The sequence below is a fragment of the Muscardinus avellanarius genome, assembly GCF_963383645.1.
Source record: "Muscardinus avellanarius genome assembly, chromosome: 13".
Classification (NCBI taxonomy): domain Eukaryota; kingdom Metazoa; phylum Chordata; class Mammalia; order Rodentia; family Gliridae; genus Muscardinus; species Muscardinus avellanarius.
In genome coordinates this window covers 10,001,468-10,016,868 of record NC_137799.1, presented here as the reverse complement: position 1 = coordinate 10,016,868, position 15,401 = coordinate 10,001,468, and the positions used below count along the sequence as shown (strand labels likewise).

Genomic DNA, 15,401 nt, shown 5'->3' with positions numbered 1-15,401 from the left:
TTCTGTCATTGCTAAGAAGTTTAAGTTTTCTTTTTAGTTTAGTAAGAGTTTTTTATTTATAATTTAATGGTATTGAGATTTATCAAATACTTTAAAAGCATCTATTCTCTGGGTAATAGCCTGTGGTTTATTTTCCTCTAACAATGCAAATCTACAAATATGTAGATTTCCTAATGCTGAATTTTGTACTTCTGAGATAAACATTGTTTGATCATGGTGGGTTTTGGCTTATTTTTACAGAAAGCAGGATTCAAACTGCTACAGTTTTATTTAGTAGTTTTGCAACTACTAAACACCCAAGTGTCTTGGTCTGTAACAGTGGTTTACATACTGGAGGTTGATTGCTGCGCTTTGAGAAGGTGGTCCTGGCCCAGATGAGTTTGAGAAATGCCAGATTAAGCAAACCAGTTGGGTTTCTTACTCCTGGACTTCACAGAGATCTCAATACACTAAAACTTACTGTTAGTCTCCAAAAGGTAGACAGTAAATGGCATGATGCGGCACTTTCTCAAGTTATTAGATTACAGAAGCCCTTTTTAAGAAAAACACCTATTAAATTCTCTGGAGGCGAGAGTTCCATACTTATCTGCAGCTCTCCTTTTTGGTGTTATCTCTGCTGGGTGTGGGTACCAGGGTTATGCTAAAACTGAGACATGAAAATAAAAACATGTCTTTTTTCTTTCTTTCTTTCTTTTTTTTTTGGGGGGGGGGCGTGCACCAGTTTAAACAGCAGAAGGGCTGTGTGTCCCGTGCTGTGTGCTGGGACAGCGGCATTCCCGAGCGACCCAGAGGCTTGGGGTGCACACCAGCTATGTGCACACATCCTTCCCCGCAGGATGTTTTCCTCGACAGCCAGTTCTGCCTGGCATCTTCCTCTTTGGGATCAAACGATTTGGGGAAATCCTGGGATGTGTGAAAACCCAGAGTCAACGCATTAGCAGATCCACGCGGATCGCCCTGCGCGGTGCGTGCTCTCCGGGCACCGGCCGGGACCCTCGGAGCCTGGGGGGGTGGGGGGGGCTCCGCCGGGCGGGGGCCAGCCTGGAGCCCCCTCCTCGCGGCGCGCCGCCGCCGGCGTGGGGGCAGGCCTCCGCGCGCGCTCCCCGCCTCGGAGGCCGGCCGGCCCTCGCCAGGCCCGGTGGGAAGGCCCCGCGCCCCCGCCGGCCCCCGCCCGCGCTCAGGCCGCGCCCGCCGCCCGCCCCGCCCGCCGGCGCTGAGCTGCGGCGCCGGCTCCGCCGCCTGGGCCCGGCCCGGCCCCCGCCGCGCCGCCCGGGCGATGAGAAGCTGCTTCTGCGTGAGACGGAGCCGGGACCCGCCGCCGCCCCCGCGGGGAACAGTTAAGTGAGGCCGGGCGGGCGCGGGGCGGGCGCGGGGCCGGGCCGCGGCTGCAGCGCCCCCAGGGCCGCGGAGGCCCGGGCCGCCGGGCCAGGCCGGGCCGGCGCCGCGGTCACGTGGGAGCACACCGTGTGCACCTGACCCGGGCATCCTCGGGGTGCCGGGCGCTGCCGAGGGAGGGGCGCCCGAGCCCCGGGCCCCGGGGTGCCGGGGCACCCCAGACCCCGGGCGCCCACCCAGGGCGGCGAGGCCAGAGGGAGGGCGCAGGGCCGGGGGTGGGGTGGGGGGGCAGCGCAGGACCCGGGGACAGCGGGCCTCCCGGGACAGGGGGGGCGGGCGAGCTGGACCCCGGAGCATCATTGTCCTCTTTGTTACCAGCGCAGCTGTTCCTGAATCATCAGCCTTTCTCTGCATTAAAGGTGCAGCTCCTCGGTCCCCTCTCCCCGGCGGCCTGTTCGGCCAAGCAGAGAGGAAGACCAGAGGAGGGCACAAGGCAAATGGCCGTTGCCCCTCGCTGCTCCCCGCCCCCACCCGAGAAGCCGAGGCCCCTGGATTTCAGCCGCCGAAGCAGACAGCAGGCCAGCCCCTCTTTAGGGCCTTTGTCTCCGGTGGTTCCTTCTGGGTATAATCACATTGTACATTTCTGGACAGCTGGCCCGGTCTCATCTCATTTTAACAGGGCTAGCAAATCTTATCAGCGGCCCCAGGAAACCCTTAGAAAAGTTAGAAGATAGTAAACCTAGACACGCCGAAAAACCCTCCACTCACTCGAAGGTTGGTTCCAGGAGATAGTGACACCTTTCTCGCTTGCTGGGAACCTTGCGGGGTGCTTTGAGGAACTGTCCCGCGCTCGGAAGATTGAAGTGAGGCCTCCGAGAAATGGGGCACCAAGACCCTCGTAAGAGCGGTTGAGTGGCAGCTGCCAGCTGTCTCTTCTAATCCACGTTTTTTCACGCCTCTCTTCTAGTTTATAGGTCCCTGATGTAAGCTAGAGGCATTTCCCCTGCCCTGCTTACAACTGGCTGGTGGGCCTTCTCCACCCATGTCTAGAATAATGCACCATGGCTCAATGCAAAGGCTTTAGAATTAGGCCTCACCTGTGCACCGTTGAGCAGGTCCATGTACCTTTCCGAGTCTCCGTTTCCGTACCTGTAGAGGAGAGCTAAGGACTGCGTCTGTGTCCTAGGATTATGGTGGGATGTCAGTGAGGCGCTGCAGGAGAAGTTGAGTTCAGTGCCTGCCGCATAGCCAGCGATCGGTAAAAGTTAGCTGTCATTAAGGGTTTGCTAATGGACGAACCCGAAGAGAAGCGGGCTCATTTATTTATTTTTACAGTGCCTTTTGTGGTTTGTGGTTATTATTATTCTCAGGGCAGGTGGGAAGTAATGGTGTAGTAGAGTGGACACTGGGCCTGAGTTAGAGTCTCAGGCCCCCTGCTGGGCCCCACGTGACCTTTGGGAAGTCAAGGAACTTTTCCAAATTCCTATTTTCTCAACTGCAAAAGTAGCTTATAAATAAAACCTGCCCCTTTATTGGGGTTGTTTAGGAAGTCTGAGCAAGCCGCTCGGAGTGACTGTGAGGCGGGGATCCTCCGGAACCTGGAGTGGGGTCCAGCACCTAGCAGCAGGTCCCAGTTCTCTGGGTCTGGTACCTAGTTTGCTGACCATGACTGCGCTGTCAGCGAAAGAGTGCAAGAGCTTGGCTGCTTCGCGTGTGCTTCGCAGCCGCACAACCATGTGTGCACATAGCTGGATCCCCTTTTGGGGCCTTGGCAGAGGTAAGGGAGAGCCCATAATTTAACCTCTCTTTGTTACATGAAGTATCTGCTTCCTGGGACATCAGAATCCAAGTGGTCAGGCCCCGCTTCCGTAGCCGACTGGCAGCGTTCCGTGCTTCCCGCCGGAAGAGCGACATCCTGGCTGCACAGCAAAGTACCGGTGGTGCTGGAGCCGGGCATGGGAATGTCAAAGGCGGTAGTATGACTTGAAGACACAGATGCCTGGGGTGTGGGCCAAAGCCCCTGGCTGGTGGGCTGTGGCTGGCTGAGCGGAGCCTCTGCTGGCTGGTTGTGAACGGAGGCCTGGGCTCCCTGCGAGCTGCTCTCCCTCCCTCTGGCCTCCTGGCCAGTGCCTGGCTGGCCTCAGGACTCTCCTTGCCTCCTGCTGGCAGGACTGCCCTGGGGAACTGTGGTTTCCCCTGATGTCTACAGCCAGCCCTCCTGCCCGAGTCAACTCTCCTCTCTCCAGCTGCCTAGAAGGGAGAGACACAGCAGGGTGTGGATGACATTACCTCCCTTGTTGGGGACATCCTGTGGGCCTGTTTGGTTGACTTGACACACTTCTGGCAAGATGTGGAGCTTGTCCAGGCAGAAATGTGAGAGCCCTGTGGGCTTGGCGCCCAGGGCCGCACAGGGGAGCCTTGTAGGCTCGGCTTCCCTGAGGATGGAGGCTGATCTCCTCGGGCAGGTGGCTGGCATTGCATGAGTTTGTCCTTTATATTTATAGATGTAGAAATAAACACACATATCACACACATACCTACTTAAAGCAGATTCTGGTCACCCAAGCAAAATGTTAAAATAAATCTCCTTATTTTAGAAGAAATAAATGAATTCCCAATGAACTAAAATGCCTGGGGCGTTTGTGAAAATACAGCTTCCAGGACCCCATACTCAGACTTGATGGGGTCCGATCCTGTGGGGGGAGGGACCCAAGCACACTAGGTTAGAATTGAACACGTGCTGTAATTTGAAGAACTACAGTTCTAGATACTTAAAAGAAAGTTTTAAATGCAACACAACACTGACCATCTCAGCCATTTTTAATTATGTAGATCGTGGCGTTCAGTACATCCACATTGCCGTGCAACTAATCTCTAGAACTTTTTCATCTTGTAAAACCGAAACTCTGCGCCCGCTAGACGGCTCCGTTTCTTCTCCCACATCCCCCAGCTGCCGCTGTTCAGCTTTCTGTCTGAGTGTCTGTCTCCGGGCCTTGCTGAGCAGGCAGGTCGCTAAGGACCTCTAGACCTGGGATCGTACAGCATTTGAGTTTTTGTGACTGGCTTCTTTCAGTTAGAAGATCCTCACGGTGCATCATATTGTAGCATAGGTCAGATTTTTCCTCCTTTTGAAGGCTGAGTAATATTCTATCAGATATGTATATCATATCTTATGTATCCATTCATCCATTGGAGCACACTTAAGTTGCTTTCATCTTTTGCCTCTTTTGAACAATGGCCGCTCTGAACATAAGTGTACAAATATCTCTTTGAGACCTAACTGTTCTTCAAGTGTGTGTGTGTGTGGGGGGGTACTAGGGTTTGAAGCCAGGGGCATTCTACCTCTGAGCTATATCCCCATTCCTATTTTAATTTTTTATATTTTTTACTTGGAAACAGGGTCTCACTAAGTTGCAGAGAGCCTCCCTAAGTTGCCGAGGCTGGCCGCAAACCTGTGATCCTCCTGTCTCAGCCTCCCAAGGACAGGTGTCAAACACGGTAATTCTCTGAAGAGTCCTGAGGTGTTCCCCGGATTAGGGAAAGGAAATTCACCTCAGGAGCCTTCGGATCCTCGGCTTTATGGTGAAAAGAATTTCAGCACAGTGCCAGTTAGAGATAAAGGGAGAGGTTCATTTAGGAAAGGGAGGGCTCCGAGACTGAGAAAGCCAGCAGTCCCCAGAGCCTCTTGTGGTCGTTGAAACCTTTTCTTATAGGGGACCCAGAGAAGGGTGGCCAGGGGCACATGATGGCAGTGGCAGGGCCTGTCTCCTTTCTTTGAATTTTCAGGTACTTGCCATTTCATTGGTAGTCTTTGACAAAAGGTGAGAATTCCTCTAGGATTTTTTTTCTACTTTTTTTTTTTTTTAAAGAATCTTAGGAAGTTGAGGTGTGAAGCCACAATGGGGGCTTGACAAACATGAGACTTCCTCAGGAGTTTCAGGTGTGAAGCTAGACCATTATGATTAAAAAGTTGAGGCCCGGCCTTTTGAGGACCCAAGTAAAGAACAGGCCAGATGGGCTATTATTATTAAAAGTGTATAGGCCAGGCCTGCGGAAGACCTTTGTCTAGGAAAAGGACAGTCCAGGTTTGCTATTGTAAGTGTGGCCCATTAAAGACAGTTGTCTAAGAAAGCACAGGCTTTGTAAGGTGAAGCTAAGGATTATGAAGTTTCTAGATTTTAAAACTACATTTTCCCTTTCCTTCCCAATTTGTCCCCTTTCTACCCAATATTTTATTTCTTCATTCCTACCTCACTTGGATCGCAGGCCTGTGCCTCCGGGCCCAGCTGGCTTTTAATTCTTTGGGGTATATACCTAGAAATGGAATTGCTACATTGTATGGAAAATTTATTTTTAATTTTTTGAGGAACTGACATAAAATAACGGCTGCATTTTACATTCCCACCAACAGCTCACCCAAGTTCCCAGTTCTTCTCCATCCTCTCCAGGAGCTGTTATTTTCTGGGTGCTTTGTTTTGTTTTGTTCTTTTTGCTTTGGTCGTAGTTTCATTTTGTTTTAGTCTTTTTGCTCATGGGTGTGAGGTGACACACAGCTCACTGTGGTTTTTGGCTTTGACACGCACTTCCCTAATGACTAGAGCTACTGAACGTCTTAACATGCTGGCTGGCCATGTGTATATCATCTTTGGAGAAAGTTTATTTAAATCCTTTGCTTATATTCCTTTTTTTTTTTTTTTTTTGGCGGTACTGGGGTTAGAACCCAGGGGCATTCTAACTCTGAACTATACCTCCAGGCCTATACTTTAATTCTTTATTTTGAAACAAGGACTCACTAAGTTGCAGAGGGCCTCACTAAGCAGCTGAGGCTGTCTGAGAGCCACGGTCCTCCTGTCTCAACCTCCCAAATCCTAGGATTACAAGCGTGCGCCACCACGCCCGGCTGTTCATATTCTTGAGTAATTTGATTTTCATTTGTGAGCTGTAGGAGTTCTTGTTTGTTGGTTTGTTTTTGATTTTTGCTTGTTTGGTTTGTGTGGTGCTGGGGATTGAACCCAAGGGCGTTCTATCTCCAAGATACACCTCCCAGCCTTATTTTATTTAGAAACAAGGTCTTACTAAGTTGCTGAGAGCCTCACTAAATTGCCGAGGCTGGCTACAAACCTGACATCCTCCTGTCTCAGCCTCCCAAGTACTGGGATTACCAGCATGCACCACCATGCCTGGCTTCCCTAGGAGTTCTCTATAGATTTGGATAGTGATTCTCTCATCAGATACGTGATTTGCTGATATCTTCTCCCATTCTTTGGGGTGCTTTTCACTCTGTGTGTCCTTTGATGCAAATTCTAGATGCTGTATACACATTGTAGCCCCCTAGAGAAGATATCATCTGCAGCTATATTATTATATACAGCTGCATAATTATTATGTTACATATTATACGTATATTGTGTATCATTATACGTATAGATTATTTGACATATTCTCTTGTTATATACAATTTTATGGTATGAAACTCAGGCCCAGTTTGGTTAGCTTGTTGGACGTCACACAGTGTAAGTTAAGCGTCAGAGCTGTGGTTTGAACTGGGGGCCCTCTGACTGCAGAGCTGCACCCCTTTCCCTTTCTTGGCTCTGCCTGCAGAGCTAATAGCATAGCGGCCTCGGGGAGGTCAGAAGGAAGTGGCCTGGCGGAGAAGCCGCGGCTTGAGGGCCTGGGATTCTACTTCAGGCCCCTCTCCCCTAGCTCCGCGGCACTGCCTATTAGTGACGGCAGCGAGGCTTTCTGGTGTTGTTTTGAGTTTTATTTTTGCTGGTTTTGTTTCAGCCTCTTGTACGTTCATTCCAGAGCATGTCTGCTAACTCGCTCTTCTTCAGCAGACCATGTGTGTGGCGCTCCTGTGCCTCTGTCGATGCCCATCCTGCCCGGAGACGTCCACGGCTCCAAGGCCTCATCTTCCAGGGAGGCCGGCTCTCCCTCCCTTCCCCTCTTCCCGTCTCTGCGGTCCCTTGCTTGGGGCCCGTGAGCTCCATGGCTCATTTGTGGCTCTTGTTCATCTCGTGGAGCTTCTCCTGCGTGTTATCCACCCTCAGCGCCGTCCAGACCCATTAAATCAGAAGCTGGGGTCGGGCAGGGCCATTGGAGGTTGACAGGCTCCTGGGGGAACTCTTTTTGCAGGGTCCCTGCCAGGTCCTCATTCTGCCTCGCTGCCCAGAGTTAGCTCCGCTTCTGGACTGCCTGGAAGCCCCGCAGCCTGCCCGCCCCGCCTCAGATGCCCAGTCCTGGGGCATTCCTGTCCCCCTGGGCATCAGCAGCCCTGCATGAGGCTCCGACTGGAAGGCACCAGTGAGGCCGCTGTCACAGGCTCCTGCTGCATATGTGTCCTCCTTGATCCAATGGAATCTGGGCAAATTGGAAAGGAGAGGAGCTGCATCCATCCATTTGTTCTTGACCCATCTGAAATCCGTTTGTTGAGCAAGCTAGGCACAGGGGGACGCAGCCCACCTTCCAACAACATCTGTTCTGCTAGGGAAAGTGTGGTCGCCTTCTAAGAGGCTGTTGGCGTGTGTCTGGGTGCACATTTGCAGAAGTGCGTGTGTGTGCACGTGTGTGTATGTGTGTGCACATAGTGTGCATGCTCTAAAACCGACTGTTTGGATGGTATCTAGATTTTTTTTTTTTTTTTGTGGTACTGGGAATGGAACCCAGGGGCCTTCTACCCCCCGGGCTACACTCCCAGACCTATTTTTATATTTTTTTTATTTGAAAACAGGGTCTCTTAAGCCGGCAGAGGCTGGCTTCGAGCCTGTGTGATCCTCCTGTCTCAGCCTCCCAAGCGTGGGGATGACGAGCGTGCGTCACCACGCCCGGCTGGCATTTAGATTTTGAGTGACAGACCTGTCTGGCTGGGCAGTTGGCAGGTGGAGAGGGTTTGGGGGGACGGGAGAGCAACCTAGAATCTGGATGGTGGGTGGGTGTCTGTAGTGGAGGAACGAGGCTCTCTGGGTTGACCTGTGGTGGGGAGGGAGGTGCTGGGAAGCTCATTCTGAGACTCTTCTCGGTGGAAGGCCACCTTTGGGTTCATTCCGTTCATTTGTCATTCATTTACCAAACACCTAATGATCACCTACCACCAGGTACTTAAATATTGGACTCTGGACCAGCTGTTTTGGCACCAGCTGGAAGCTTTTGGAAATGTGGCTTCTCAGACTCTCCTCCTTCCCAGGCCCTGGGCCCGGGCCCAGGCGTGTTGCTGTAACAGCCCCTCTTGGACACACATGTGCTACAGTCAGATAACTCCTGCCCCCAAGTGCGGGACTGCCCATCCGTGACGCTGCTCTCTGTGACTGTCTGGGGACTGTTGTGCATCAGGGCCTTTGAGGGACTGGGAATGTGGGGGATGTGTCGAGGCCAGCTGAGTTGGGGAAGACAGACAGAGCTAGCCAGTAGGGCACCGGACACACACTCGAGTCTCAGGAGAAATGTCTGGTCCATGAAGGTTATGTTGAAAGTCCTCAGCATCCAGGTGGAAAGACCAAATAAATGCATGGAAGAAACACTCCAGCCCCAAGCGGAAGTCAGGGAGGGTGTGGCCTGGCTCACCCAAGCCCTGGGAGCCCTTAGCCCAGCATGGAGATGACGTCTTAGCATTTTTACCCCGCAGATGCCAGCCATCGGGACATGGCCCCCAACCCTGGGGGGTCATCACCGTCAGGCCTCCTGGGATGGTTCCATGGGCAGGGTGTCCACCATTCCTCCTCTATCCTGATCACCAAGGAGCAATATGCCACCTCCAGGCCAGACCCGATGGGTGCGTGCAGGGACGACCGTCACACCGGCAAGCGGGACACTTCCCGGCTTGTGTAGGGTTGTGTTTCGGGCGGGGCCGGGTTGTAGAACTCGATCCCAGGTTTATTTTTGGAGAGGGAATTCCGAGATATCTCCTATTGCACTGTATGGACGGCTACAGCCTGAGCCCTGGGCCTGACTTACATGGTTTATGAAAAAAAAAAAAAGATAAAAAGAGAGAGAAAGTCTACATTGTTCATAAATGGTTAGTATAAACCTGTGTGCACATAGGGCAGATTGAACTCACCCATTTAGGTACCAAATTCTTCTATTAGAAGAAACAGACCTTTACTGGAAGGAAAAGGAAATGCTCATGATTTAGTTTCCTAGCTGGAAAATTCTTTGTGATCTAGAAGAGCTTAGAAAAATATTTGCTGTCGTTCCCCACTCTCCCAGCAGCCCGGGCCCGCTGCCACCCAACCGTGCCAGGCAGCATGTGGCCAGGGCTTAGCCTTCCGACCGCTCATCGGGTTTCTTGTTCAGACCAAAGTGCAGCAGTGCCGGGTGCCGACCTGAGGCTCCGCAGAGCCTCAGCCTTTGTCCCCTGGGGCCGCCCAGGAGCGGCCGCTGCTTCATGGCTTCTAGTGTTAGCCACAGCCTCCTGAGGAGGTAGGTGTTTGCACCTTTGCTCAGGGAGATGGCCTGGTGGTGTGTGTGTGTGTGTTGTAGTGTGGGTGGGTGAAGCCAGGCCACGGCTTCCTTCCTTCTTTAGGCACTGGGCTGAGTCCTGCCCCTTGCTCGCCACTTGTGGGTAGAAAGGTGCCAGCGCTCAGGAGGCACGAGGGGGTCACAGCTTCCTGCAGACCATGGTGAAGAATCTCCGAGGCACCTGGCTATGGCAGCAGATTTTACGGGAATAGCCCCCCTCAGTGACAGCCCCACTCGGGGGCACTTCGCAGGGCGAGGGAGGTGTGCATCCCTTCACCCCCTCGGCCCCACCAGTGGGTAGATGTGCTCTTGACTGGATTTCAAGCAAGCCGATCACAAGTTCATCCTTCTGTGGGGACTTAATTAACCCACCGATTTTGTCATTTCAATTACCGTTGCCCAATTCCACCTGCCCCCCCCCCCCTCTTACTACTTTGAAATCGTTCTCCTCAAAAGTTGTGCAGTCCTGCCTCCGGCCCTGGCGGGCAGCGCTGGCGCCACTTCTGAGCTGGCCTTCTGCGCGCGGCGGGGAGGCCGAGATGGCAGGGAGGCCCGACGCCTCCTTTGAAGGCTGCACCCCCCGCCCCCTGCAGTTATTACCCCCGAAAGCACTTTAAACTCCTCGGCCCACACCCCGCCGCTCGAAGGGCCTCAGTGGAGAGAGGTCTGAGCGTGGTTAGTTGGGTTTCGATTTCAGTACTGGAGTTGATAAAACGAGATAAACCCCAGGCTCACTAGGGCCGTGGAAATTAAACAGAGATGATATCAAAGTTCCCCTGAGTTTTCAGCTGTGATACAGTAGCTTAGTTTTCTCCCAGACTGGGGCCGGGAGGCAGGCCTTTGATTCTGAAACAATGTTCAACATCAGTTAAGCCCAGCGCCGTGGACTGTCAGGGATTAAGCACACGGTTGTGGTAATTCTTTGATCAGCTACAAGAGAGCGGTGTGCAGTCTGAGTGAAGGGGCTTCATAGTGGAAGTTCATTTCTCTGAGAAGCTGGGTGACAGCGCTGGTGAGGGGCCGCGGTGCCAGGCATCGGGGCCTCCCGGGCACTGCCTGCTGTGCTCAGCCTGGGAAACATCTCAGGCAAACCCTCCCTCCCCATCTCTCCCTGTCTATACACACGTGTGCGTGCACACACATGCACGGCCCACACGGGAACAGGCACACACACACACACCTTGTATCCCCTTGGGGAGGGACCTCTTGGGGGCAGACATCGGAGCAGCTTGCCTGGAGCCAGGCTCGGCAGCCCCCGTCTTGGAATGATCTAGCAAAACCTGTGGGCCCACTCAGGGGAGAGCCAGATGGGATGGAGACTAGTAACCTGCGAGACAAGGTTAGGAGGTGTCACTGGGCCCAGGAGCAGATGTGATTCCCAAGAGCCCAGCACCTTCCTTGGCTGGCGTTGAGAGCCGACTTGGCTTCAGGTCGGCTCAGTGCTAATGTTCTGAACACTGTGTCTGCCCCCTTGCCACCCAAGCACTGCGCCCACCTTTGTCTTTCCCTACAGAGACCCCCTCGCAGCCTCAGCTGGGTGCCCAGGCCTCCCCACGGCTCCCCTGCTCCGAGCTGGGCCTGCGACTCGCGGTGGGTGGTGGAGCCCTGTGTGCTGCCGATCTGCACGCACCGGGCCGTTCATCACCCTGGTCCCTCCTGGGCTGCGCTCCGATCTCCCTCATTAGGCCTGGATTTACCTCCGTCCTACACAAACACGGCCTTAGCTCATTTTTATTGATGTAAATTATTTATGAGGGGAGTGTTGAATCTTGAAACTGAGGTGTGAGGAAAATTAATCCCAGGTTACTTTTATCTTTCTGTACTTTTCTACCCCTTGCTTGACTTATTGAGCTATGGCCAGAGAAAGGAGAGCTTTGGCATTTTAAAATATAATTAGCGTCTAAACCGCTTCCTCGATTGGGCGGAATGTTGGTCTCTGGACACCTCGTAAGGGAATCCAGGCCAGGCTGCCCCTGCTGGCTGCCCGCTGACTGGCAGCTGAGAACTCAGGACCTCAGTCTCCCCTCCCGCACAGCAGGGCTGACCTGGCCCCAGCACCTTGCGGGTGTGCTGTGTGAGTGTGGACTGAGCGGCTCCCTGGGCCTCGCAGAGGCAGGCAGCAGAGGCGTCGGGATTTGGGGTGCTGGGTGGATGTGGGGCTGCTGAGATGAATGAAGCCAGGCTTGCTGCAAGCGGGCGCCACCGTTTTATGTTTATCTGGTGCCACCTCTTGCCAGGAGGCTAATGCTGGTCTTAAACACCTGCTCAGATTGCTCGGCAGGCTCCCATTTACAGGCTTCCTTCAGCGGTCCCTTCTTCCTGAGTCTGCAGCGGTGCCATCTCTTCTGTCTGGAGGCTCCGAGCAGCCCGGGAAACGTGGAGAGCTAGTTAATAAATGGCCTTTTGTTAGGAAGGTCAATTGAAGTGACGGTGGAGACGCTGTTAAAAGTAATTTGCAGTCAGAAAATATGTAATTCAGGGCAAGCTGCTTTGAGCGATGGCCTCTCCATGGATATCTTGGGCGTTTCTCATTAAAGGCTTCCGTGGCTGGGGCTGGGGCTCCCTCCACTGCCGGCCGGGAGCGGCCATTTGTCTCTGTTTCACAAAGGCTGCCTTGATCCCCAGGGCACTGCAACCGGGAAGGGAAGCAGGGGAGGGGGTGCGGGAGAGGCTGGCTGGACTCTCAGCTCTGCGCTGGGTGGGCGGCTGGGCTCCAGCTCGGCCTGCGCCTTTGTCTGCCTCAGCTGGACGCTGAGCGGCCATCTTGGAAGCTGCTGCTGGGCAGCCTCAGTGCATTCTGGGAGCTTTGCCCGAGATGGTCCTCTGTGCAGGAGGAGGACAGGGCTGTCAGCAGGCAAGGTGCTTCCTGCTTGCGCGGACCTTTGCCCTCCCTGCCTCTCTTCCTGCCTTCCTCTTCCTTTTCTTTCTCTCCCCCTCTCTGATAGTAAAGGCTGTACTATCTTTAGGAAAAAATAAAGCTCAACTCACATGTTCTTTATTAAGTTCACAGTGTGATATTTAGCACTGGCAGAATCTGTACGTTCTGTTAACGAGTTGTTAATTGCAAGGCACTTTTGGTAACCAGCAGCAGGTACCAGTATTTTGCAAATGGCAGCAGCCAGTGTCACTTTCATTTTCCCCCAAACACCGGCCATTTCAAGGGCAGAGACTTTTGGATCGGCGCGTGCCTTGGATCAGGCAGGTGCAGATATTTAACTCAAAGCCTGTGCTGGAGGCATGTGTGCATAGGCACCTGATATTTACCTAATGCCTACTGGGTGCGGGAAGCGCCGAGCCCGGTGCTTCATGCTGATAGTCCTGGCAAAGGCGGTTTAAAAATAGGAAATGGTGCCGAGATGCAGCGCGGTCTCTGTGGTCTCTGCTGGCGGGCCGGGTCTCGCGCTGCTGGTTCTCAGTGGAAGGAAGCAAAGCCTTCCTTGGTTTCATTTTGTCATACACAGCAGCGAGTGCGTCCATGCCCTGCGCCCCCTTGCTTGGCTCCCTGCAATGGCAAGCCTGTTTCTGGAGCCTCCGTGGGTCCCTCTGGCCACGGAGGTGCCTTGCACGAGCACCCACTGCTGGCGTTTTTAGTGGCCTCTGGTTTGTTGGAGCTTTATTGTCCCATTCCGGGGATTGAGCTCAGGCATCCAGGCAGGTGCTCCAGGCTGAGATGCCCAGCCCCGCCCTTTCTGGTTATAGCTGAGAAGTAAGGGCTCTCCTCCCGCCCTGCCTTCCTGGCGAGGCAGTGTTTGGATTTCTTTCCGGGCAGTGACCAGCCCTGTGAATTCTGGCAGACGCAGTGGGGTCTAAATGCTACTGAAGGAGGTGGGATTTAACCTGCTCTTTCCCTGCTCGCGCCTCGAAGGCACGAGTCATCTACGGAAGGTGCTTTATGTGCTTTCCGGTGCATGGCCACTCACGACGCAGGCCCAGGGCTCTCCTCACGGCACCTGTCCTGACAAGAGGCCACCAGCAGCCGGATAAGAAATAAGAACTCTGCTTCCCCCACTTACGCTTTCCCTCACCCAGAGCCAGAGCTTGGCTTTAAGTGAGCGCGCACGTGACCTGGGGGTTAGACGCAGCACAGGGGTCTGCCGGTCCTGGAGGGGACGGCGCCTCCCGTGTTCCTGGCAGTTACTGGGCCATTGTGCTCCTGCCCGCCCCCTCCGCGCCCTGCCGAGCGATCGCTGTATGCCGGGGACTTCCCCGGGCCCTGCGTGTACATCGGCTCTCTGAGTTTTTGCCCCAACTCTGAAAGTGTCAACATCACAACTTCGATTGTAGTTGAAAAAAATTGAAGCTGGAAGAGGTTCCGTTTCTTGCTCAAAGTCCCAGCAAGTAAGTCCTGCAGCCTGAACTCAACATTACGCCGTTGCCCGGGGCCACACTTTCTTGGTGTTTGCTAAGTTCCTTGCATGTTTGCAGAGCTCTGCCTGGTGAAAGTCCAGCCTTGCAGTGGTGGAGGCTGTGGGTCTGGAAGCAACAATGACTGTAAGGCAGACAGACAGAAACCGTTGTCAGACCCAGCCGCGTCTCGTTTACCCTCTGTAATGCCCCAACAAGTGCCACGCCAAAATTGTTCAATGCTCTTCCTGAATTTTTCAGGGAGTTAAACTAACATCCCGCCTACCCTATGGTAAATGTAGCAAGCAAAGGCCAACATCCTGCCTACCCTGTGGTCAGCATCCCGGGAACACCGTTAACACCCATAGAGGGTATTAGATGTAACAAGCATAGACCAATATCCTGCTTACATCTTAGAACACTGAGCCCGCTCCAGAGATGTCACAGTTTTGTCAAAGTTACAATTTTATCAGACTTTTATTGGCTGTTCCTTCCCCTACCCTCAGCCACCTGTGGGTGGCTTTTGCCTTTAAAAACCCCTTGTGAGTTCAGCTCTTGTTTGCAGTGCTGGACTGAGCGCCGGACTGCGTCTCTAGCCTGGCCAGTCTCTCTCTAGCCTGGCTAGTCTGTTTTCTTCCACGGTTAAATAAACTGATCTTCCAAGTTGAGTTGGTGCTCTCTTTCCCGTTCCTGTGACATCGGCCTGGGCCCAGCACTCAGGAGCTACCGGCACCTCCTCAGGGATCAGGCAGCTGGATGCTAGAGTCTCTGAGTCTGAAGTAACTCTTCCTGAGGGCAGGAACAGCCCTCCGTTCTCAGAGCTGACCTGAGAGCAGGGTCCAGAGGAGACTTGGTACTTCAGCCAGTTCAGCTACATGGCGCTCAGCTCAGGACACTTGCCTTGGAATTCTGGTTCTGTCTGTCTAAGAGTTTCTGACGATCACCTTAAATGCAAGGTCTGATTTGGGGCTTTCTTTTCCTTTTCTGAACTAGGACCAGTCCACCATGCCTGAAGTCAAAGACCTTTCGGAAGCCTTGCCTGAGACGTCGATGGACCCCATCACGGGAGTTGGGGTGGTGGCTTCTCGGAACCGAGCCCCAACGGGCTACGACGTCGTAAGTCGGGCTGCGAGTTTGTGCATGCTGCTCCCTGATCCGCAGGTCTCTGCCCCAGTGTCCAAGACCGCCCGATGTTCTGTGCAGGGTGCGCTTAGGGACTCATTCACAGGTGGGCGCTGCTGCCGAGGGCACGTGGGGCTGTCCAGTGG

General features: G+C 53.7%; 1 protein-coding gene across 1 annotated transcript in view; it reads left to right on the top strand.

Moving 5' to 3' along the window:
• Nucleotides 1-1,276: 1,276 nt before the first annotated feature.
• Nucleotides 1,277-15,401, top strand: part of MVB12B (multivesicular body subunit 12B) — a gene marked incomplete at both ends in the record, with an annotated part of 73,675 nt that continues 59,550 nt past the window's right edge. The window contains 2 exons of the mRNA XM_080709362.1: nucleotides 1,277-1,336; nucleotides 15,127-15,249. Of these exons, the coding sequence (XP_080565488.1) occupies nucleotides 1,277-1,336; nucleotides 15,127-15,249 (183 nt within the window). The remainder of the gene's footprint in view (nucleotides 1,337-15,126; nucleotides 15,250-15,401) is intronic.